The sequence below is a fragment of the Macrotis lagotis genome, chromosome 3 (genome assembly GCF_037893015.1).
Source record: "Macrotis lagotis isolate mMagLag1 chromosome 3, bilby.v1.9.chrom.fasta, whole genome shotgun sequence".
NCBI lineage: Eukaryota > Metazoa > Chordata > Mammalia > Peramelemorphia > Peramelidae > Macrotis > Macrotis lagotis.
In genome coordinates this window covers 275,247,116-275,269,901 of record NC_133660.1, presented here as the reverse complement: position 1 = coordinate 275,269,901, position 22,786 = coordinate 275,247,116, and the positions used below count along the sequence as shown (strand labels likewise).

General features: G+C 54.2%; 1 protein-coding gene and 1 long non-coding RNA gene across 2 annotated transcripts; one reads left to right on the top strand and one right to left on the bottom strand.

Moving 5' to 3' along the window:
• Nucleotides 1-4,669: 4,669 nt before the first annotated feature.
• LOC141518608 (uncharacterized) lies at nucleotides 4,670-17,086 on the bottom strand. Its single transcript, XR_012477236.1, has 3 exons — nucleotides 16,509-17,086; nucleotides 7,700-7,915; nucleotides 4,670-7,024 (listed from the first exon to the last, which is right to left on the bottom strand). It is a non-coding gene; the product is annotated as an uncharacterized LOC141518608 (long non-coding RNA).
• Nucleotides 17,087-17,779: 693 nt separating this feature from the next.
• CTSD (cathepsin D) lies at nucleotides 17,780-22,275 on the top strand. The gene is made up of 9 exons (XM_074230784.1): nucleotides 17,780-17,879; nucleotides 17,946-18,090; nucleotides 18,412-18,535; nucleotides 18,699-18,817; nucleotides 19,253-19,467; nucleotides 20,655-20,777; nucleotides 20,884-21,028; nucleotides 21,110-21,208; nucleotides 21,575-22,275. Exons 1-9 carry the CDS (start codon nucleotides 17,797-17,799, stop codon nucleotides 21,734-21,736), a joined length of 1,215 nt encoding a protein of 404 aa, XP_074086885.1. The 5' UTR covers nucleotides 17,780-17,796; the 3' UTR covers nucleotides 21,737-22,275.
• The last annotated feature ends 511 nt before the right edge of the window (nucleotides 22,276-22,786 follow it).

Below are 22,786 nucleotides of genomic sequence, written 5' to 3'. Positions count from 1 at the left end.
AGGGGGGGTGATCCTTGGGAGACTCAGAGCCCCTTTCCGGTCCTCCAGCCCTTGGTTCTGAGCTACTGCTCTTGTGCGGGGGGGGAGTCAAGCCAGCAGACTTCAAGGTCTCTGCCCCGCCCCCCACTGACTTGTTGCCGAAGAGTGATGCAAGGCCTCGAAATGATGCAGTCTTTCCCAGGACTAGTTACCCCATCTGAAAAAAATGGGGGGGGGGAAGAAGAGGAGCTTCCCTCAGGGATTCTCTGACTGTGGGTGTGGAGGAAGTGGGGGAAGGGGCAAGTCCTGTTTCCCCCCAGCCCCAGGTCAGGTGCTGGGCTCCCTCACCCCCTCCTCAACTCCCTGCCCCTGCCCCAGGGTTGAGAAAGGGGAAGAAAGGAGTTAAATCTTGCTTCATATGTGCCTGTGGGTTTGGGTGGGGGGAGAGGAAGTCATGGGAGGCTTTTGGGGTCAGGAGGCTGCCAAGCAACTGGGCCTCGGAAGTCTGTGGTCTGGTCATGAAGGGAGGGGACTCAGGGGGGCCCTAAGTCCCCTGCAGCAAGAACCCCTCCCTCCAGAGCCAGTGAACCATCATAGGCAGGCACCCACCTTCCTAAGGGGGTCCAGCATCCCCCGACCCCTCACTGCCCCAACCAAGGGCCCAGGTTGAGAGATGGGGCCCATCCATCCTTCCCTCTCTGGCTCCTCAATTGTCATTTCTTTTTGTGTGTGGGTATTGTGGGGGTAGGTGAGTGATCTCACAGTTTCTGTTTGTTTCTTTGCATTCCTCCCTCCTCCTCTCCCTCTCTCCCTCTCCACCCCCCTCTGTCTTTCTTTTCTCCTTTTCCCCTCTCTCCATGTAAGAGGCCCAAGGGAGACACCACACCCCTTCCCTGAGGTGAGGTGGGCACCATGCTCCCTGGCCTGAGGTGGTCCAAGCTGGACTGGCTCACCCAGTCTTTGCCTCTGCCTCTTTCCCGGCTTCATGTCTTCTATTTTCTCTTTCCATCTCTCCATCTGCCTGCCCTGGGATCTGGGAGGGATGCACCTTCCTATCCCAACCCCAGTCTGGTTCCCGAGAGGCTGGCAGTGGAACTAAGGCAGCATACTCAGAGAAAGGGGACCAGAGATGCTGCTCCCAACCATCTACTGACAGGGACACACTTGAAGATCAGACAGAAACAGCTCCACATTTAGAGGGGTCCAGGGCCCCCCATCGTGCCCAAGGGCTGCTGAAGAGACTGGGTGGGGAGATCAGAGAGAGCTAGCTATAACTCTTTTAAGTGAGGAAGTCAACACTGCAAAAATTCACAGGTTTCTACACCAAGGTGGCAGCTTAGGTTCTTTGGTGAAGCTTTCTATGGGTAGAGGAGTAAAGAGAAGGGCCGGCCCGAGCTGGACCCCTGAGAGGGAGGGAGAGAAATGACCAGAGACAGCGGCAGGATCCTGGTAGAGTGGGGGGGGTCACACTCCCCAGAGCAGGCTGCCCCCCCCCCAAAGGGAGGCCAGATATGAGGAGGGGCGGGAGAGCAGAAGCTGAGGGAACAGAAGACTAAAGAGAAGGCAAGAAACCACTGCCAGCCTGCCCCCAAGACCTGGGTTTAGGGGTGACAGAGAGAAGCCAATTTTGGTTCACCCAAAAACTAATTTTAAAAGATTATCTGTATGCTTCTGAGTGTTAAATCTTTTCTTTTCTTATCATTATACCCCAGGGCTTGTAGAACTGAGGCCCTAGGCCAGCCAGGGGATGCCAGAGGGCCCAGAACCCTGGGTTTGGAGTCAGGAAGACTCATCCTCAGTTCACATGGGGCTTCAGACACTTGCTAGCTGGGTGATCCTGGAGAAGTCACTTCACCCTGTTGACTTCAGTTTCCTCATCTGTAAAATGAGCTAGAGAAGGAAATGGCCAAGCTCTCCTGAGTCTCTGCCAGGAAACCCTCCATGGGGTCACTGTGAGCTGGATACCTGGAGGCAACTGAACAACAAAGACTTGAAATAAGTCTATTCAGTGCAGGATCAGAGGGGAAGCCCTGGGGACCCTGAGCTGAACCATAAGCTAGGCTGATACATGAAGAAGGAGAAGAGGACAACCCCTCGGTCTCAGGTTTCATGCTCTCTTTATTTTACCCCCTTCCCCCCACTTCATGGTGCCCATAAAGGGCCCCCTCCCACAGGAGGGAACTTTCTGATTCCCCTCTCCCTCCCCCAAGTCTGATTATCTCCTTTGGACTCAGATGCCCTGCTCCCTTCTCTCCAGACATGGCACGGTATGGGTAGGGGCCTACACCACCCACCCACAGTCTTTGCACAACATTCTCTCACTATAACAAACACAATGTATATGATGATATGGTCCTCTTTGATTATGAAGGGCAGTTTACATCATACTAGGAGGACACATCAGTTACTTTTGTTGAGTTTAATTTTTAATCTTTTTCCAAGGAATGGCAGGGGTGGAAATATTCCAAAATGGAGCTGATGAGAAAACAAAAAATATGAATTCCTTACGAAAGTAATGGTGGAGTTTCTAGAGGGCAGAGCTTGGTTTGGGGTATCTGGAGTAGCTTGGCAGACGCTGGAGCCTAATATTTGCTCATTGACTGACCAATGGAAGGGGTAGCCCTGGACCAAGGGGTATCCTGGTCAGAGAACCATAGGGGGAATGGGTGGAGCTGACCACAGTGGATGGGGGAAGGATTCTAGGAGAATGGGGGAGTGCAGTTGAATGGAGTGGGGTGCCAGCTTCAGGATCAGCCTGCAGGACTTGGTGCAAATGCACCTATTAGATTAGCCCAGATGAGAAAAAGGGAAGATGATCAATGTTGGAGAGGCTTTGGGGAGGATTAAGACATTGATGCATTGCTGGTGGAGTTGTGAACTGATCTAACCTTTCTGGAGAGCAAGATGGAACTCTGCCCAAAGAGCAATAACACTGTTCATACCCTTTGACCCAGCAATTCCTTTTGTTCTTGTTTATTTATTTATTCTTATTTTGTACAAATGATTTTTTTATACATATTCTTGTTTAAGAGTAAACATAATACCCCTTCCCCCCAAAATAGACCCGCATGAGTGATAAAGTAAAGAGAAAAAAATTAAAATAATAATAGTAATAATAGGTGCAGCCAGGTGGCACAGTGGATGGAGCACCAGCCCTGGAGCCAGGAGCACCCGAGCCCAAATCTGGCTCCAGACACCCAACAGTCACCCAGCTGTGTGACCCTGGGCAAGCCACCATTGCCCTGCAAAAAAACAAACAAACAAAAAAGGCCCAAAATAAAATAAAAGAATAATAAAAATAATAGTAGGGGCAGCCAGGTGGCACAGTGGACAGAGCACCATCCCTGGAGTCAGGAGCACCCGGGGACTCAGCCATTCCAATGCTAGGACTATGCCCAGAAGAAATTGTAAAAAATGGGGAAAGTCCTACATGATCCAAAATATTCTTAAGCAGCTTTTTTGTACTGGAAAAGAATTGGAAATTGAGGGGATGTTCATCCATTGGGGAACAGCTGAAGAAGTTAAAGTACAGGAATACTGTGGAATATTATTGTTCTAGAAGAAACCATAAATGGGTCGGACTCTAGAGAAGCATGGGATGCGTTACAGGATCTGACGCAGAGTGAAGGGAGCAGAACCAAGAGAACAGTGTCCACATCAGCAATATTGTGAGATGATCCACCTTAATGGAAGTCACTCCTCCTGTGGTTCAGAGAGCTGGGACAACCACATTAGACAGGATGTTGACAATGTTATCTCCATCAGGAAGAAAAACAAAACAAAACAAAACAAATACCAAAAGGAGCCCTTCGGAATCTGATGAAGACTATAAAAAGTATCACTTAGTGTCTCTTTCCCTTAATCCTAATTGCTCATGCCCAAATGACTAATTTATAAATATATTTAACAAAATATGGATGTGAAATGCTGGGAAGGGGGTGGGAAGGGAGGGTGGAGGGAAATTTTGTAACTTGAAATATGTATGTACAAATAGATGAAAATTAAAAAAAAGAAATACATTTAAAATACAAAAGAAAGGAGTTTGTGCAAATGAGAGAGGGCCAGACTAGATAAGAGGCCAGGGCAATTGGTACACCTGATGGTCACCTGAGGGAAGTACCAGGACTGCAAAGCCATCCCTGACCCTCAGAGCAAGGGGGCATAGAACCTGACAGGTAGGTCTGGAGGGCAGACCCTTAGGAATCCCCAGGTCCAAGTCCCTCTTGTTACAAAGACCCAAAGAGCTGGCATTCTGGAAGCCAGCCAGAAACCAGGTCTATTCCCTGAGTTTTCTTCCCAGGATCTAGCTACTCTCTAAATTTGGGGGGGAAGAGAGGGGGGGATACCCAGAACCTTTTGTGGAAACCAGGGCCTCAGGCAGCTGGCATCCCTGGGGGAGGGAGGATAAGGTGGGGGTACAGAAGTCGTCCATACCACAGTTTTGACCAGGGCTCTCTTTGGGGTTATCCACCATCAGCTCCTCTACTACCCTCCTTCTGGGGAGGTGCCTATGTCTTTTCTCCTCGCCTCACACATTTCCTGGATGGACCTGAGAGTCTGGCTGCCCCACCACCCCCACCTGTGTTGGTATGTTGGTATCAAAGGACCATTGTTTCCACCCCTATTGGGGGCCTTTTGGGGCCACCTGCCACACCCCCTCCCTGCCCCTCACCCCAGGGCCCCTCCCTGATCTGATGAGTCAGTCAGCCCCAAAAGTGGGAAGAGCCACCTCCCAGTTTTCTTGGCTACTGGGGAGGGGCTGCAATTTCCCCAGAGAGGCTGGCACCTTCTGAGGAGCAGGTGGTGCCAAGCTACTTACCACCCACTTGCCTGAGTGACTCCTCCAGGGCCCCAGGTCACCAACTGGCTCCACTGTGCAGGGGAGCGGGGCCCTAGGGGAAAGCAGTGAGCTGTCCCTAAGCCCAAGACAGAGAGGGTGAGTGTGAAGGGGACTCTTGACCCAGCCAAGCCCAGGTCATGGGGCCCAAACCGGGTGCCCTGACCTCACTGGAGCGGGGAGCTAGCTCCTGCCAGGGGATCACTCCTCTGGTCACAGGACTCTGGAATGTGATCCACTTGGAGGATCTGGGCCTGGTGAATGCGGCCTTTGTTCTGAGCCCCCGGGGATGAACCAAGAGCAGACCCAGTAGGAAAGGCACTGGGAAAGTCCCCAGGGCACTGGAATGTTTCCCTCCTCCATGAGGCCTGACTTTATGCCAAAGTCCCAACTTTGTCTGGGATGGTGGGCCAGGCTGGGTGGAGAGTTTGCCCAACCACCGGCTCCCACACCCACCTACTCCCATCCAGCCTAGAGATACCAGTCACCCCCAACAAAGAACACTCTTCCTCCTTCTTTCTTCCTTGGTACCCACAGAGAAAGGGATCCCCAAGAACCCCCGAGCTTGCTCTGGATCTCACCCGGCTGTGCTTTGTCAGTAGCTAGCTCCCTTGCTGCCTAGACTTGGAGATCTCCCTGGGTGATCTGGGACAAGTCCCTTCCACCCAGACTCAATTTCCCCTTCTGTTAGATGAGGCAGTTGACTGACTCAGTCTGGACGGTCCCTTTGGGCTCACAGTCTTTAATCATTCCAGGGATCTCTGTATGCTCCCATTTTGGGGATGGGAGGTGGGCTAAGACATTCCAACCCTGGGCCCTCCCTACACCCCTCTTGCCAAGAACACCAGATGTCCAGAGGAGCTCCTGGTCCTCCATGTACCAGCTCCAGGAGAGGCCCAGGAAGCCAATGATCACAGGAACCTCCTCTCTCCCTTCCTCTGCTCCTGGGTGACTGGGTGCCACCTCAAGCATTCCTTCTCCAGCTTGCCTATCCTCAGGATGACCCAGCAGGGTGTAGGCGAGCAGAGGCCCCCAAACTGGAGGAAATAAAGAAGGAGGGAAGAGAGAGAGGCAAGTAGGAAGAGGGGGAGAAAGGGAGGGAAGGGGAAGGGGTGCACCCACCCATTTGCTCCTGTCTCCCCTCAGGGATGACCTAGTTTGGGCCTTAGAACTCAATCAGTGTTAGGTCTTAGGCCCTGGGGTACACACAATCCCTTCCCTCAGAGAGCTTACATTCTACCAGCCTTTAGGATCCTTTGCTACTCCTCTCCCTAATCTCACAAGGAAGGAAGGGAGATAAGCATTTTGTGACCAGACATTGTGGTTTTATAAACATTATCTCATTTAATCTTAAAATAACACTTTGAGGGAGGTACTGAAACTGAGGCAAATCCAGGTGAAGTGACTTGCCCAAGGTCACACAACTAGGAGCTAAGTGGTTGAGGATTTTCTTGACTTTTGTTCAAGTCTGTCACATCTACCTTCCTCTATTAAGGAAAGGGTGATGACCTTGAAGTCAGCCTTAAATTTCACCCTTTTAGCTGTGAGGCTAGGGAGGAGCCATTGACCCCTGCTGAGCCTCACTCATCTGTAATATGGGAGCAAAAATTCCTACCCCTTTATCTCCTCTGTCCCCCACCAGCTCCCTGACAGTTTTGAGGACCTCTTCTGAAGTGCTTAGAAGCCACAAGGTGGCCCCTTCCCGGGGCCTGTCATGGTTGGCTTTTGTCCCAGACCCTTAGCCAGCGTGATTCAGCAGAGAAAGTCAAGAGACAGGCACGAGACCTCCTGTGACTCAGCATTTCAGTGGCAGGAAACCAGTCAGCAGGAAGGGGGCATCAGGGTAGGGAAGGTCCCCCTCTCCCTGCCTGCTTGGGCCAGAACCCCATATGAGCAGTGTCAGGACTTTCCTGAGCCTGACCTTGTTCCAAATACAAGAGTTCATCCACAAATTGGAGGGGGGACATGCCTTTTCAGCTCAAGAAAATGTGGCCCCTAATGGGTCTGGTGAGAAGAAACCTGGTTCTGAAGCCTCCAAGGGAACCTCTGAGTCTCAGTTTCCTCCCGAAGAGGATCTCAGGGATCCCTTCCAGTTTTGCATCCTCCAAAGGGGCTGTCCACCTGGACCCCATCTCGGCAGGCTCACCGTGGACCGTCTTCTCCCACTCTCTCTGATTGCCTGTTCTTTGGATCCAGGCAGCAACAGCTCTAGAGAAAATAAAAATATTCTCTGGGAGGAGCAGCCTCCTCCCACCCCCTGAATTTCTGATCATTCCTGGGTCCTCAGACTCAAGCCTTGGCTCCTCCCTCAGTCTGGAAAGTCCTCCTGCCTAGGCCTGGCCCTCCATCAGGCACAAAGTGCCAGGCCCACTCTCATTGGAGGCTTCTTCAAATCACCATTTTGTGCCTTTCCTCTGATCCTGACTTCCTGGACCTCCAACTCAGACCCCGAATGGCTCCCTTCATCCCTGGCCCTCTTTGCCAATACCCTCCATGGCTTCCTTTAGAATGAAAGCTTGTTGGGGACAGCGATGGCCTCTCTTTTGGCTGGTATTAGTAGGGCCCTGAGCACAGCATCTGGCCAGACTGATGGTACTTGTCCACCACATCAGGGAGGTGATGTCAGGACAAGCGAGTGATTTGGATTGGAGTGAGGGGCACTGGACCAAGTCACGAGCCCCATTTTCTTCTCTGGAGTCATCTGAGGACGATGATGATGATGTTTGTCCTTCATTCTGGAAGACCATGACATTGGGTAGGGGATGCCAGATCTATCTCTGGCCCCTGGACTCCAGAGAAGACAGGGAGGTTGGTGACCTGGCATAGCCCCGCTCCCTCATTCCAATCCACTGGCTCATCCTGGCAAAGAGGAAGGAGTCTTACCTCTCGCATTAGTCTCCTCTTCTGAAACGGCCAGAGAGGAGCAGTTGCCCTTAAACACCGGGGGTAGATAGGTGCAGGAGAGGCTTCCTTCTAGCTGGAAGGTCAGGGAGTTAGCTGGAGCCTGCTGCTGCCACTCACTCCTTCCCAGTTGGCAAGCCTTTAGGAGGATCATTTGCTACTCCTCTCCTGGGCTTCAGCACCAAATGAAAGGTCAGCCTGTGGTATAAGGTGACAGCAATGGAGGCAAATGGAAAGGAAAGTTGCTTCTTGACAGAAGGCATGGCAGGCTGGGTCAGAACAGAACCAGCACCAGGTAGTTGGGAGAGCTTGCCTATTCCAGGGTGAGTGCTAGAGGAAAGCAGTTTGGATTCTACAGAGGATAAGATATGTTTACTCAGAAAACACTGTTTAGCAGGGCTCTACCAGGCAAGAGTGAAACCCAGCTTGGATCCAACACCTCGTAGAATGCACTCTCCAGGAGGGCAGGCAGGGGCCTGGAGACAGGAAGATCTTCCCAAACGCATGGGATTGAATTTCTGTCCCAATTTCCCGCATCATTGTTCTTAGCAGATCCCACTTTAAGGATCTCTTGACCCATTCTACAGACAAAGAGCCAAGATTGAGGTTGTATCACCCATAACACATGGGGACATCCTAACACAATGGATTTCCTCCTTCTAGTCCTGTTTTTGTCAATGACACCAGGACTAACTGGGGCAGATAATGCCTTGTGACTTCCTTCAGTCTCTACTAAAATCTACTAAAGTGGGGCACAGTGGGCAGAGCACTGGCCCCGACGTCAGGAGCACCTGAATTCAAATCTGGTCAGGCACTTGATGTTTACTAGCTAAGTGACTAGTAAAACAGAAAACAGAGAGGTCAGTTCTTGAGATCTAAAGCCCCCTTTTTCCTAAGGGGAAGGAAACCAGAGGAAGAAGTCTGTGAAATTAAGGAAGGGTTTCTATCAAGCAGGGAAGAATGGGAACTGTCCAGCCTGTGCTGAACAGATTATCAGGTGCAGGAATTGGAAGAGGTTCTGAACTCTGGAGTTTGGGGGGAAAGGTAGGCTTAGAAAGGAGTGAGTCTGAGAGTCTCATGCCAAGGAGGGGGGAGGGAGGGGCCGAGCCTTTGCTACTCAAATCAGAAGGCATTCTTGGTCAGAGCTTGAGCACAGACAAGATAAGGAAGTGTCTCCCAAACCAAGATCTTCCAGGAGCCCCATACCCAACTTAGCACAGTCTCTGGACTTCAAGACGACGGGTCCAAGAGGCCTGTTACTTAGTCCGGAAAGTCTGTGAAGATAAAAACGGCTCTTTGAAATCTATAAGCCTAGCCCAAGGTCAGCTTCAGAGCTGGGCTCAGCTCCCAGTTGGATTTACTCTTGGATCACTGCAAAGCACTGTTGGTAAATCAAGCTGCTCTGTGTCTCAGTGACACAGCCAGTCCTCATAAAGCCCTTCTCAGTGACCTGGATAATTGGGGAACTCAAACATTCATCTATCTTCCCCATCATAGTGATTCCTGATAAGCAAGCTCCTGAGTAGCTGACCCTGGCAAGCAAGCTATTTGTGTGTCCTTAGCCAAGTCCATTTCTCTCTTTGGGTCTTAGCTTACTCAGCCGTGAGATAAACAGGGTAGCTCAGTGGCTCAATGGATAGAACTCTGACCCTGGAATCAGGAAGATTTCAGGTCAAATCCAGCCTCAGTTACTTCCCAGACCTATGAGCCTGGGCAAGTCAATTCATTCTGCCCAGTTTTCTCATTTGGAAAATGGGCTGGAAGAGGAAATGACGAAAGTAAACTTAAGAAAAGGAAAAACTGTTTAGGATTTACTATCTTTGCCCCCAAAAAGCCGAATGGAGTCATGAAGAGTCAGACACAACTGAAAAAGGACTGAACAATATGTACATGCAAAACCAGTAAATACACAGTAATGCTCCTAAGAGCAGTCATTCTGGATCCATGCCAAAGCAACTTGGAACAGTGTCCCCAAAGCCAGTAACTGCCTAAGCCTGCACCCAGCCTGCACCTTAGAATGGGCTGTGATCTCCTGAGAGCCACTCAGCTTCAAGGGGGTACAAATGTTGACACCATTATGGTAGAAGGAGGTAACTGGGCTATAAGAAATAAACCAGAGAAGCTTACGAAGACTTCATCAATCTATTGCAGAGTAGAGGGCACAGGTGCCAGAGGATGCTTGCCGACAAGGCGAGCTCTAAGATGGTCAGGAACTTGGAAGGTTCTTGGCAGAACTTAGAACCCACCGCCGGCTTGAGCAGGATTCCAGGGAAACAAGGACTGATCTGTTGGTCCCCTCCTTCCAGAGGCTGGGAAAGGAGATGTCTTGTTGGACAGGCCCAAGGGAAGGAATTTGTTAGATCTGAAGAGGAATTATATATATATGTGTGTATTTCATTTTCCATTTTCAACATGGGGGGAGAAATGTGAGAGGAGAAAAAAGCATTTTTTGGTCATTGAAAAAATAAAAGTAAACTTAAGAAAAGGAAAAACTGTTTAGGACTTACTATTTGCTAGTACTAGGCTAGTACTAGCTTTACAGATCCAAAAGCAAAGTCCTTACCCTCAGGGAGCTTACAATCTAGCTGGAGAGTCTTCACATCCAGGGCAGTGTGGGCCCAGAGACCAGCTATCTTCTGGAAAGTGACAGGGTGGTGAGTGGGGCAGTCTGAGTGAATGAGCACATCCCATTCTGGCAAAGCATCCTTGAGCCTGGTGGTTCTAGGCGGGAACTTTGTTTTGGAGCAGAAGCTGGAGGGCAGGGCCCTGGCTTTGAGTTCTTTATGGGAAGGAAAACCGGGGCCCTGCCCACTTGGGAAGATGCTGCCTTACCATGAGGTATCCATTTATTTGTACTGCAGAGAGTTTCCTCATCTAGCCCCAGAGGTGGGGGCAGTGGGTGTGCCAAGGGTAGAAGGGTTGAGGAGATGGTCACCTCCCTTCCAGGGCAGCTACATGAAAAGGTGAGAAATTGGACCAATGAACATTTGCCAAGGGGTTGTTGGGTACCGGGACTGCAGCTAAGATGAAAGCTCACTCCAGGGACCCCCGAACAAGGACCCTACCAGGACGTGGACTTCTAGGGCCCAGAAGAGGACCTTGGCCTGAGTAGGGGCCATGGCCTTTTGTCTAGGGGGAAAGTCTAATTGATCCAGGAGAAGGGAAGCTGCTTGAGGGAAGGGCCTGCCTCTTCTGGTGACTCAGTTGCCTTGGTTCCTTTGTCTACAAATCATACAAAATTAAGGTTGCTTGGATGATTGGATTAGACCCTGAAAGCAACCAGAAAGAGGCAAAAGACAAATCCCTGCCCTCAAGGAGTTCACAATCTAATGAGGAGGATAACAAAGAGACAGAAATGTCAAACAAGATTTAGATGACATAGGGGTGCAGTGGATAGAGCACTGGCCTTGGAGTCAGGAGTACCTGGGTTCAAATCGGTCTCAGACACTTAATAATTACCTAGCTGTGTGGCCTTAGGCAAGCTACTTAACCCCATTTGCCTTGAAAAAAATAAAAAATCTAAAAAAAAAAAAAAGATTTAGATGACATAAATAGGAAATAATTCAAAGAAGGAAGGTGCTGGAATTAAGGACTGGAAAAGTCTTTCTGTAGAAGGTGAGATTTTAGTGACAATGATATTTGAAGCAACTTGCCCAGGGTCAGACAGCTGGGAAGTATCTGAGGTTGGATTGGACCTGAAATCTTCCTGATTCGAGAACCGGAACTCTATCCATTGTGCCACTGAGCTACCCTGTCATCTTACAGATGAGTCCGAAGAGGGAAATGAATTTGGCTGAGACCACACCAAAAATTTTCTTGCCAGGGTCAAAGGCCTGAGGGTCAGCTACTCAGGAGCTTGCTCATCAGGAATTAGTATGTTGGGGTATGTGAATGCAGCTCCCCAATTATCCAGACTGGCTGTATTCACTAAGACACAGAGTGGCTTGACTCAGCAACAATCCTTTGAGGTGACCCAAGAGTAATGAGGATGATGTTTGTCCTTTATTCTCGAAGAGAACCATGACATCAGGGAGGTGACGTGATGGCAAGCATGTGAATTGGACTTGAGGGAGGGGGGCTGTGGTAAGTCACTGGCTTCATTTTCTCTTTCAGAATCACCTGGGTCCAGTGGCCAGATAGGAATCAGGAGGACTGGAGATGACTCTGGATGCGGGGCAAACAGGGTTAAGTGAGTGTCATGAGTCTGAGGTTGGATTTGAAATCCCATCCTCCTGACTACAAGGCCAGTGCCCCATCCATTACACCCCCTAGCTGCTCCCCCAAGAGTAAATCCAACTGGGAACTCAATCCAACTTTGAAGGTGACCTTAGGCCATGGTCTTCAAAGACTTTCCTGACTAGGATATGGGCCTCTTGGACACCTTCTGTTACATATTTTTGGAGACTAGAGACTCCTCTAAGTTTGGTTATGGGACTCCTGGAAGATCCTGATTTTGGAGACATCTCCTTATCTCATTGTGCTCAAGCTCTGACCAAGAATGCCTTCTGATTTGGGTAGCAAAGGGCCCTAGTTCTGACAAGGGGCATTCCTCCTTTCCCTCTCTCTTTGGCATGAGACTCTCTGACTCACTCCTAAGCTTACCTTTCACCCCAAATTCCTTCCCTTCCCTCGTTTAAGTACAGAACGTCTGCCAGTCCATTACTTGATGTTCTGTTCAGCAGACTGGATAGTTCCTATTCTTCCCTACTTATTCATAGTCTTCTTCTTACTCTGATTTTCTTTTAAAAGGAAAAGGGGACTTTAGTGCTTGAGAACTGACCTCTATGTTCTCTAGGTAGCTCCCCGTTTAGGAGAAAAAGAGAGTATCTGCTTCAGTTCACAGTGGCTTCCCACAATCCCCCAGGATGGAGTCCAAGGCTGAGGGAACCAATTCAAGTCCCCTCCCTGATGAATGGCACTGAGGAATCAGGGCCAACATGTTCCAGTTGAATTCACCAAGCAAGACCCCAGTGTCTGGAAGATGCCAGTGCTGGGAAGGGGGCACCTGGTGGAAGTAGAGGCCTGGTCCTGCCCTCAATTAGCTCCTAGCAGCTCAGGTGTGGCTACATTAGGAATTATAGGAGAGCCTAGAGGCTATGAGAAGTGCTGTCTCTTCAAGCCCAGGCAGAAAGGAGTCCCTATTGCCCACCAAGGCCTGTGACCATCCCAGCCTGTGTCCTGTTGAGGTCCTAGTAACCATTTCATTAGACAGAGGTCATCATGCCCACAGTGCCAGTGGACACAGGGTAGGCCAGGCCAGGAGCCAGGCTTCATAAGCCTTGTCTTGGACCTCTCCAGGGAGGACCACAGAACCTGTAGGACCTGGTCCTTCCCACCACCTCTCCCCTTTTCTTGTGCTCTTCCATCTTTCCCTGGCACTGCCTGTCCAGGTAGTGGCTTCTGTGGGATTTTGCTTGAAGCTGCTCCAAGATGTCCTTAAAGATATTTCTTCTGCTGCTCCCTACTTTGCCAAGTCCTAAAAGGAGGGGGAGTGACCCTCTGTACAGTTGCCAAACCACCTGAAAGTCAATGGCATCCCATGCAATGGGAGGTGTCCTGTGGTTTAGCTCGGCTCCATGCCTTCTATTCTGGAATAGTGGAGAAAAACGTGCCAATTTACTCTGAGTCAAGAGACTCAGACAAAGGTGGCATTCTGGTTCCATCCCTTGCTAACTGTTTGATCTTAGGCCATTGTCTTCAGCTTCAGCTTCTTCATCTGTACCATGGACCTCATGCCCTTAGTTGCCTCCTAGGGCTGACAGGAAGGAATCCACCTGTCAAATTTACCCTGAGCTATTCATCTGGATGTTATCCCCATGCCCCAGTGGACTGTAAGGTCCAGGAGGGCAGGGACCTTCTCCATCATGAAAAAGGTGATCACCACCTCAGAGCTGGAAGCAACCCTGGAGACCATCTAGTCCACTTGCTCGCTGTCCTTGAGACACTTTCAGGGTTTCCCTGTGTTTCCTGTCTCTGCCCCTCCTTTTTACCACACATCTATACAAGGTTGTGTTGTCATCCAGAATAATCCAAGAATGGAGAAGAGATGGGAGCACTTCTCCTACTGAGGGAGACCCCAAAGGGATTGGCAAAGATTCTGAGATAATGTCACTTTTCACTGTATTCGGGGATTATTATTTTTTTTTTTTTTTTAGGTTTTTGCAAGGCAAACGGGGTTAAGTGACTTGCCCAAGGCCACACGGCTAGGGAATTATTCAGTGTCTGAGACCGGATTTGAACCCAGGTCCTCCTGACTCCAGGGCCGATGCTTCATCCACTGTGCCACCCCTATTATTATTTGTTTTTAATAAAAAGTATGTTCTTTTAGTCCATTAGCCTGAAATGGGCTTATTGTTCTTTTTAAAATTGGGTTTGTTATTCTGTTCTTTAAAATCCTATTCAGTGTAATTTAAAAATAAATTATTTATGGCAATGGGGTTAAATGACTGGCCTAAGGTCATACAACTAGGCAATTATTAAATGTCTGGGACTGGATTTGCACTCAGGTCTTCCTGACTCCAGGACTGGTGCTCTATCCACTGAGCCACTTAATTGCCCCCTTATTATTTTTTTAAAGAACTTCTACAATTCAAATTGGCCTCAGACACTTGATACTTAGCTGTGAGACACTGGGCAAGTCACTTAACTCCATTGCCTTGCAAAGAACCAGAAAACTTCTACTAAAGAATTAATTATAATTAATAATGAAAAACTATTTTAGGCAGAGTCAAGATGGTGGAGTAAAACTCTTTCCCAGACTCCTCCAAGTGCCTTTAAAAAGTTGCTCTAAACAAATTCTAGAGTGACAGAAGCCACAAAAAGACTGAGTGAAACAATATTCTAGTCCAAGACTACTTGGAAGATCTGCGGAAAGAGGGGAGAGGAGTGCAGTGCAACACGGGGCCATGCCCGAGTGAACCAGCCCCAGCACGCTAGGAAGAGACAACGGGCGACTGGGTCTGTGGCAGTGGTGGCAGTTTCCAGACCTCTCAGCCCAGAAGTCGCCAGGGACAAGTTGGAAGGTCATCAGGAAAAGTTTGCTGCACAGTCCAGCATAGGTCTCAGTGGTGTAGTCCTGGCCCCACCGGACAGGGAGTAGGACTTTGGAGTCACTGAAACAGCAGAGGCAGCTGCCACCAAAGCTCTCAGTCCACAGATGGTAAGGGGGTCAGAAGAAAAAAATTTTGACCAAAGACTGTTACTATGGTAATAAGAAAGGTCAAAACTCAGAAGAAAATAACAAAATCAAAACTTCTACATTTAAAGCTTCCAAGAAAAATGCAAATTGGTCTCAGGCCATGGAAGAACTAAAAAGGGATTGTGGCAATCAAGTAAGGGAGGTAGAAGAAAAACTGGGATGAGAAATGGCAGGGAAGCAGGAAAAATCATGAAAACCAAATGAGCAGCTTAGTGAAGGAGACACCAAAAAAATGCTGAAGAAAATAATATTTTTGAAAACCTGACTGGGGCCAAAACCAAAGAGAAGAATGACTTAAAACTGGCTAAATGAAAAAAGAGATACAAAAGCTCCCTGAAGAAAACAATTCTTTAAACCAGGGCTATCCAACCTTATTTTTACAAGTTTTTACGGAAACAATAGATAATGTGTTTTGGTTTGCCGCTTTAGTGAGAGCTCTGCAGTAGCTGGCTTTGTTTACTCAAGCATTTAATAAACCCACAGAAGGCTGCATGAAATCACCCTGTAGGCCTCATGTGACCAGTGGGCAGCATTTTGGACAGCCTTGTCTTAAACTATAGAATGGAGCAAAGGGAAGCTTTGTGAGAAAATTTTATAAAAACACAATAAAATAGGGGTGGCTAGGTGGTGTAGAGGATAAAGCACCTGCCTTGGAGTCAGGAGTGCCTGGGTTCAAATGTGGTCTCAGACACTTGGTAATTACCTAGCTGTGTGGCCTTGGGCAAGCCACTTAACCCCATTTGCCTTGCAAAAAAAATTAAATAAAACAAAATCAAAAGAATGAAAAACCTGGAAAAAAATGAAATATGCCATTGGAAAAACAAGTAACCTGGAAAATAGATCCAGGAGATAAAAATTATCACACTATCTGAAAGCCATGATCCACAAAAGAGCTGAGATATCATCTTTCAAGAAATTATCACAGCAAAGTGCTCTGATATTCTAGAAGCGGAGGGCAGAATGGAAACTGAAAGGATCCCCATCACTTGCTGAGAGAGATCTCAGAATGAAAACTGCCAGGAGGATTAGAGTCAAATTTCAGACTCTCAGGTCAAGGAGATAATAGTGCAAGCAACCAGAAAGAAATACTTCAATTATCATAGAATAACACAAGATCTAGCAGTTTCTACATTGTGGGATCCCGGGGCTCAGAATATGCTATTACAGAAGACGAAAGAACTTGGATGACAACTAAGAAACAATGATTCAGCAAAACTGAAGCTATTCTTTTTGGGGGGGGGGAGTAGACATTCAATGAAATAGGGGACTTTCAAATTTTTGTGGTGAACCGACCAGAGCTTACCAGAAAATTTGATTTGCAAATATGAGACTTAAGTGAAACATAAATTCTGGCGTGGTTAGGTGATCCTGATAATTTGTATGAACTTTCTCATTTATAGGGCAGTGAGAAGGTGCCAATCCTCTGGCACAGGTGGGTGAGGGTGGGGGAAATAGGAAGGAGAGAAATATATGGGAAAAATATTGGAACAAGGTTCTCTGATAAAGGCCTCATTTCTCAAACATAAGGAACTGAGTCAAATTATAAAAAATTAAAGCCATTTGCTAATTAAGAAATGATCCAAAGATACGAACCGGTTTTGGATGATGTCACCAATGCTTTCTTGGCCAGGCAGTGGGTGACTTGCCCCAGGTCCCACAGCTAGGCAATTAATAATTGTGCCCGGCCGGATTTGAACTCCGATCCACCGTGCCACCTAGCTGCCCCACATGGCCCTATTTTTAAAAACTGCCCTACCTGAGGACTGACTTGAGAAACACAACGCGAGGCCAGGTGAGGCTCTCCCTTACACTAGTGGATGGGCGAAGGAGACAGAGAAAACAAGCGGCCGGCTGGAGGGGAGACCGCGCGTAAGCGCTGCTGGAGGCCTGGTGACAGGGTTTAGCGAGCCGGGCCGATGCCCAAGGGCTGCAAGCCCGGGCCCGCCCTGTGCCCTGCCAAGGCCACCACCAGGCCGACACCCCGGGAGAGACGAAGGCCAGGGGGGCACCGGGGCTGTGTGGGCGCGGCTGGGGCTGGGGGCCTGTCGGATGCCCTCGGGGCTTTTTGTGGGGTGCCCCTGGGGCAGGAGTGGGGGGCCCGGCCGCGCATCATGGTGGCGGGAAGGGGGCGCTGTCTTGGGCGCCCCCCCGGGACCCTCCAAAGCCTCGCCGGCTCGTCTTCTCTCAGAAGTGTCCTCCGAGGTCCGAGGCAGGCGGGTGCGCCCAGGCCCCGCCCCCCGGCGCCCCCCGCCCCCCGGCGCCCCCCGCCCCCCGGCGCCCCCCCCGCCCCCGGCGCCCCCCCCGCCCGGCTCCGCGCAGGCCCCGCCCCGCCCCCCGGCGCCCCCCCCGCCCCCGGAGCCCCCCCCCCGCCCCCGGAGCCCCCCCCCGCCCCCGGCGCTCCCCCGCCCCCGGCGCCCCCCCCGCCCCCCGGCGCCCCCCCGCCCGGCTCCGCGCAGGCCCCCCCCCGCCCCCGGCGCCCCCCGCCCCCGGCGCCCCCCCCGCCCCCGGCGCTCCCCCGCCCCCGGCGCCCCCCCCCGCCCGGCTCCGCGCAGGCCCCGCCCCGCCCCCCGGCGCCCCCCCCGCCCGGCTCCGCGCAGGCCCCGCCCCGCCCCCCGGCGCCCCTCCCGCCCGGCTCCGCGCAGGCGCCCCGGGCCGCGGTGACGTCACGCGGCGCGGCGGGAGGCCGGGGCTGACTCAGCGCGCCCGGCCCCGCCCGGCGCGGGGGCGGCCCGGGGGCGTGGCGGGGGCGTGTCCCGCGCGGCCCCGCCCCGCGCGCGCGGTTAAGGCCGGGCGGCGGCCACGTGACGGGCGCAGCCTCCCCGGGCGTCAGCTGACCAGGCCGCTCCGCTCCGTCCCGCGCCCCCGGCCCGGCCCCGCCGCCATGCCGCGCGCCCCCCGCCCGCCGCCGCCGCTGCTGCTCCTCGCGCTCCTCGCGCTGCTGCCGCCCGCCGGCGCCCTGGTCAGGTGAGCCTCGGGCCCGGCCCGGGGGGGCGCGCGGCCGGGCCCCGCCTCACCTGCCCTCCCCCACAGGGTCCCGCTGTACAAGTTCAAGTCCATCCGCGAGACGCTGCGGGAGCGGGGCGGCCCCCCCCAGGCCGCGGCCGAGCCCCCCTCCAAGTACGCGCCGCCGCCCCCCGGGGGGCCCGTGCCGGAGCTGCTCAAGAACTACATGGACGTGAGTGGGGACCCCCGGGGCCCCCCCGGCCCCCCAGGACACCCCGGGACCTCCCCGGACCCCCGGGACCCCCCCGGACCCCCCCGGCCCCCCGGGACCTCCCCGGCCCCCCGGGCCCCCCCCGACCCCCGGGACCTCCAAGGACCTCCGGGACGCCCCCGGACCCCCGGGACCTCCCCGGACCCCCGGGACCCCCCCGGACCCCCGGGACACCCCGGACCCCCGGGCCCCCCCGACCCCCGGGACACCCCGGGACACCTCGGGCCTTCGGGACACCCCCCCCCCCCCCCCGCTGCCGCCCTCAGCCCCCTCCCTCCCCAGGCCCAGTACTATGGCTCCATCGGCATCGGGACCCCCCCCCAGGAGTTCACGGTGGTCTTCGACACGGGCTCCTCCAACCTGTGGGTGCCCTCGGTGCACTGCAGCATTTGGGACATCGCCTGCTGTGAGTGCCCCCCCCTGCCCCCGGGACCCCCAGGAGCCCCCCTGCCCCCGGGACCCCCAGGAGCCCCCTCCCCCCCAGACCCCTCCAGGAGCCCCGTCCCGGGAGGACCCCCTGCCCCGCCCCACCCCCAGGGCGGCCCCCCTCAGCCCCCCGTGTCCCCCAGGGGTCCACCGCAAGTACAACGGGAAGAACTCGAGCACCTACGTGAAGAACGGCACCAACTTCAACATCCACTACGGCTCCGGCAGCCTCTCGGGGTACCTGAGCGTGGACACGGTGCAGGTGAGGGGGCCGGAGGGGGCGGGGCCGGGGAGCCTCGCGGGGGTGGGGGCAGGCTCACCTTAGAGGCGGGCCTCGGGGACCCACCTCCGGGGCCTCCGACCTCAAAGGGGACCTTCCCGACCGTGTCTCCCCATAAACTGAGGGCTTGCCCCCCTCCCCCCAGAGCAGAGGACCCTGCCGATGTTGGGGCCTCCCCTGCCTCTGTTTCCCCTATTGCTCCTGTCAGGTTGGGTCAGGCCCCCCCCAGCAGGCTGAGCCAGTGCCTGGGGGGGCGGGGAGAGGCCGCCACCCCCTCCTTCCGTTCTCACACCCACACCTGTCCCTGCAGGCCGGGCTCCCAGGTCCCAGAGGAGAGGGAGGGAGGGGGCCTGAGGGCAGGATTAGGGCCTGCCTGACTCAGCCCCCCACTTAGGACTCCTTGTGGGTGCCCCTCAGGTTCCCTTCTCGGATGGCAGCGGCCTGAAGATTCAGCAGCAGACCTTCGGGGAGGCCACCAAGCAGCCCGGCATCACCTTCATCGCCGCCAAGTTCGATGGCATCCTGGGCATGGCCTTCCCCGTCATCTCGGTGGACTCCGTCTTGCCCGTCTTTGACAATGTCATGAAGCAGAAGCTGGTGGACAGGAACCTGTTCTCCTTCTACCTGAACAGGTGGGTGGCAGGGCGAGACCTACCTGGACGGCACCCGGGACCCTCATGACCCTGGCCTCTTCCCACTCCTGCTCCTGCTGCTGGCCCATGGGTGTGTCCAGGCCATGATCTCTGACCCGGCTCTCCTCTCTGGGCCCGCCTGGCCCCCCTGGCTTGGATCTGTACCCTCAGACTCCCATGGGGGCTCCTCCTAGGGCTTCCTTTCCTCCCCTCTCATCTGTGCCCTCTTAGTGACTGAATTCAGTCTTTGCAAATGGGGTGGGGGAGGGGAGGTCTTGTGGCCAGCCCCCCCACCCCCCAATCCCTGCATCCTTTCCAGGCCTTCCCCTTGGGGCGGCCCTTCTGCTTCAGAAGCTCCTGCATTGCTGCCACCCAGGTGGCCTGAGAGACCCTGGGGTCCAGGTCTTCAGGAGGTTTCTCAGGCCCACCTGCCCCCCGGGTCAGTCGGGCTGGGACTGGTGGGCTCCCGGGAGATGGGGCAGCCTGGCATCACGCTGGAATCCCGGACCTGGCTGGGAGAGACCCGACTGGCCACCTTCTGCTGAAGTCTGCACCCTGCCTCGGGGGGGGCGGCCCCTGGCCTCATTACACACCAGCTTCCTCCCCAGACCTGCAGGAAGCAGCTTGGACATCCCCAAGGCTCCTGGGCCTCCTCTCAGCCCTCCTCTCTTCCTCTCTTCCACTATGGCATCTGGCTTCCTCTTCCTTGGCCTTTTCTCTCCCCCCCCCCCCCAAAGTGAGGCCACCCTTGATCTTGTGCCCAGGTGAAACCAGGCTTATTGCTCCTTCTCTGTGGGTTGCCCTCCTTTCTGAGGAGGGTGGCATCATTTCTGTCCATTGGTCCCTGATTCTGGACCTGCTGTTCCTTTCCCCAGGCTGATAGCGGTTCCTCCCGGCCTCCTTCACAGGCCTCATTTCTCACCTCTTGGCCCTTTCCCACATAACAGGGTTTCCAAGACCTCCCCGAAAGTCTTAGAAGATGGGGGGTGTAGGGCTCCTTCCTGCTTGTCTGCTCTTCTTGAACCTGTACCCTCGGGCTCCTGTGAGAGCTCCTCTCTGGGCTTCCTTCTCTCCCCAATTTCTGTCCCAAGCTGAGCTCAGGTAGCGACTCCTGGGCCCACCTGGCTCCTTCTCTGAGGGCTGGGGGACCGCCCAAGCTGAGGCTCCAACTTCCTGCTGTCCTGCAGGGACCCCACCGCCCAGACTGGAGGAGAGCTGATGTTCGGGGGCACCGACAGCAAGTACTATACAGGGGAGTTCACCTACCTCAACGTCACCCGCCAGGCCTACTGGCAGGTTCATATGGACGGGTAAGTCTGCCATGCCAGGGTGACCCCTCTGGGAGCTGAAGGTCGGACTGGGCTGGGAGTGGGGGGCTTCCGGGCAGAGAAAGAGCCTGGGCCTGCCTTCCTTCAGGGTGAAGGTGAAAAGCGATCTGACACTGTGTAAGGCCGGCTGCGAAGCCATCGTGGACACGGGCACCTCTCTCATCACCGGCCCCTCGGAAGAAATCAAGTCCCTGCACAAAGCCCTTGGGGCTCTGCCTCTGATCCAGGGAGAGGTGAGAAGGGCCCCCAGGCTGGGGGAGGCGGGCCGCCCAGGGGGCCCCTGCCCGTGACCGCCCTGTCTGGTCTCTCCCTAGTACATGTTTCCCTGTGAGAAGGTGACCAGCCTCCCACCCATCTCCTTCATGCTGGGGAAGAAGGCGTTTCAGCTCACAGGCGAACAGTATGTCCTCAAGGTCAGTGACACTGTCGGGCCTTGGCCCCTGTGGTTGCAGACCCCGGCCCACGTGAAAGCTGGGGGGGGCAGCAGGGGCTGCATCCTGGCTCTGACTCCTCACAAGCAGCCACTGTGACAGGGGGCCTAGCCCAGGTCTGAGGGAAGGAAGAGGTTAGGGGGTGGAGGGGGTCTGTCCTGGCCCAGAGGGATGGCATCTTGTGGTGTCTGGGCCTTGGCGAAGGCCTGAAAACCAAGGGGTGGGGTCTAGAATCCTGTGGAGATGGGGGGCCCAGCCCTCAGGGACCTGGAAGCAGCATGGTAGAGAGGACTCCTGGGGGCAGGGCAAGGGGAGACCCTCGCTCAACACCCATGTCGCTCTTCCCAGGTGACTCAGGGTGGAAAAACCATCTGTCTGAGCGGCTTCATGGGCATGGACATCCCCCAGCCAATGGGGCCCCTCTGGATTCTGGGTGACGTCTTCATAGGCCAGTACTACACTGTGTTCGACCGGGACAACAATCGTGTGGGCTTCGCCAAGGCCCGCTGACTGCCTGTCGTCCTGGGTCACCCTCTCCCTCGCCTTTTCCCTGGGGGAAGAACCTTTAGAGAGAATATGATCTAGAGAAACCCCTGGTCCCCTCGTGCCCGCTGACACCCCTGCCCTCCCCCCACCACTCTGCTGTCGCCTGAGGCTCCTGGGTCACCCCCCCAGCGGCCCTCCCCGATGCCTATGAGGACCGGAGCTGCTGCTGAGACGTTTCTGTCCGTGTCCTCGGCTGGCTCGGGGTGACCTCCACACTCACTCCGTACTCCTTCCGCCCCACCCCCCCAGAAGCTGGGCCTCGCCTTCACCCACCCCCCCTTCTTGAGGATGAGCCAAAGCCAAAGGCAAAGGCCAGGCTCTGGGTCAGGAGGCTGGGCCCAGCCACTCCTGGGAGGAGGCTGGGGCCTTGGGGAGACCCTTGGAATGGGGGGATGGGAGGGAGGCTGGGACCTCAAGCCCCTCCACAGCCCTCTGTGCCTCCCTCCCTCCCTCCTGTGACTGCAGACAATTGGAGTAAAAATGCAGGATTTGGGGGGACCTTTTCCCTGTGTCAGTGTGTTTGTGTGTGGGCCGAGGGGGGCGGGGGACTGGGGAGGGGGAGGGATCTAAATTTAGGCTGGAGGGAGGGATAGTTCGTCAGGATAGAGATCACCCACCAGCCGCTGACTCAGGGTGGATGTGCCCGTCCGGCCTAGGGGAGCCCCAGCTTTTGGAGGGGGCTGTGCTTTTTCTAAGTTCAAAGTCATGGGAGAAATTTGGTTGGGGTCTAGGTGACTGCCAGGTGCTCCCACCCTGTGGTGTAGACAGCTCTGCACAGCCAGGTGTGGGAAATGGGGCTCTGCTGGGGCAACTGGAGAAACTGGGCTCTGGGGCCGGTGCAGCGCGGGCTTCTAGGCTGACAAGGGGCGAGACCCCAGACCTGAGCTGCACCCCAGGCCTCAATAGTGGGTCAGGGGTGAGCCTGGGAGGGCGAGGCGATGGCCCAGTCCTGAGGAAGAATCTGGTGAAAGGGACCCTGGCAGCTCCCCTCCCTCAATTCAGAGACTCCTACAG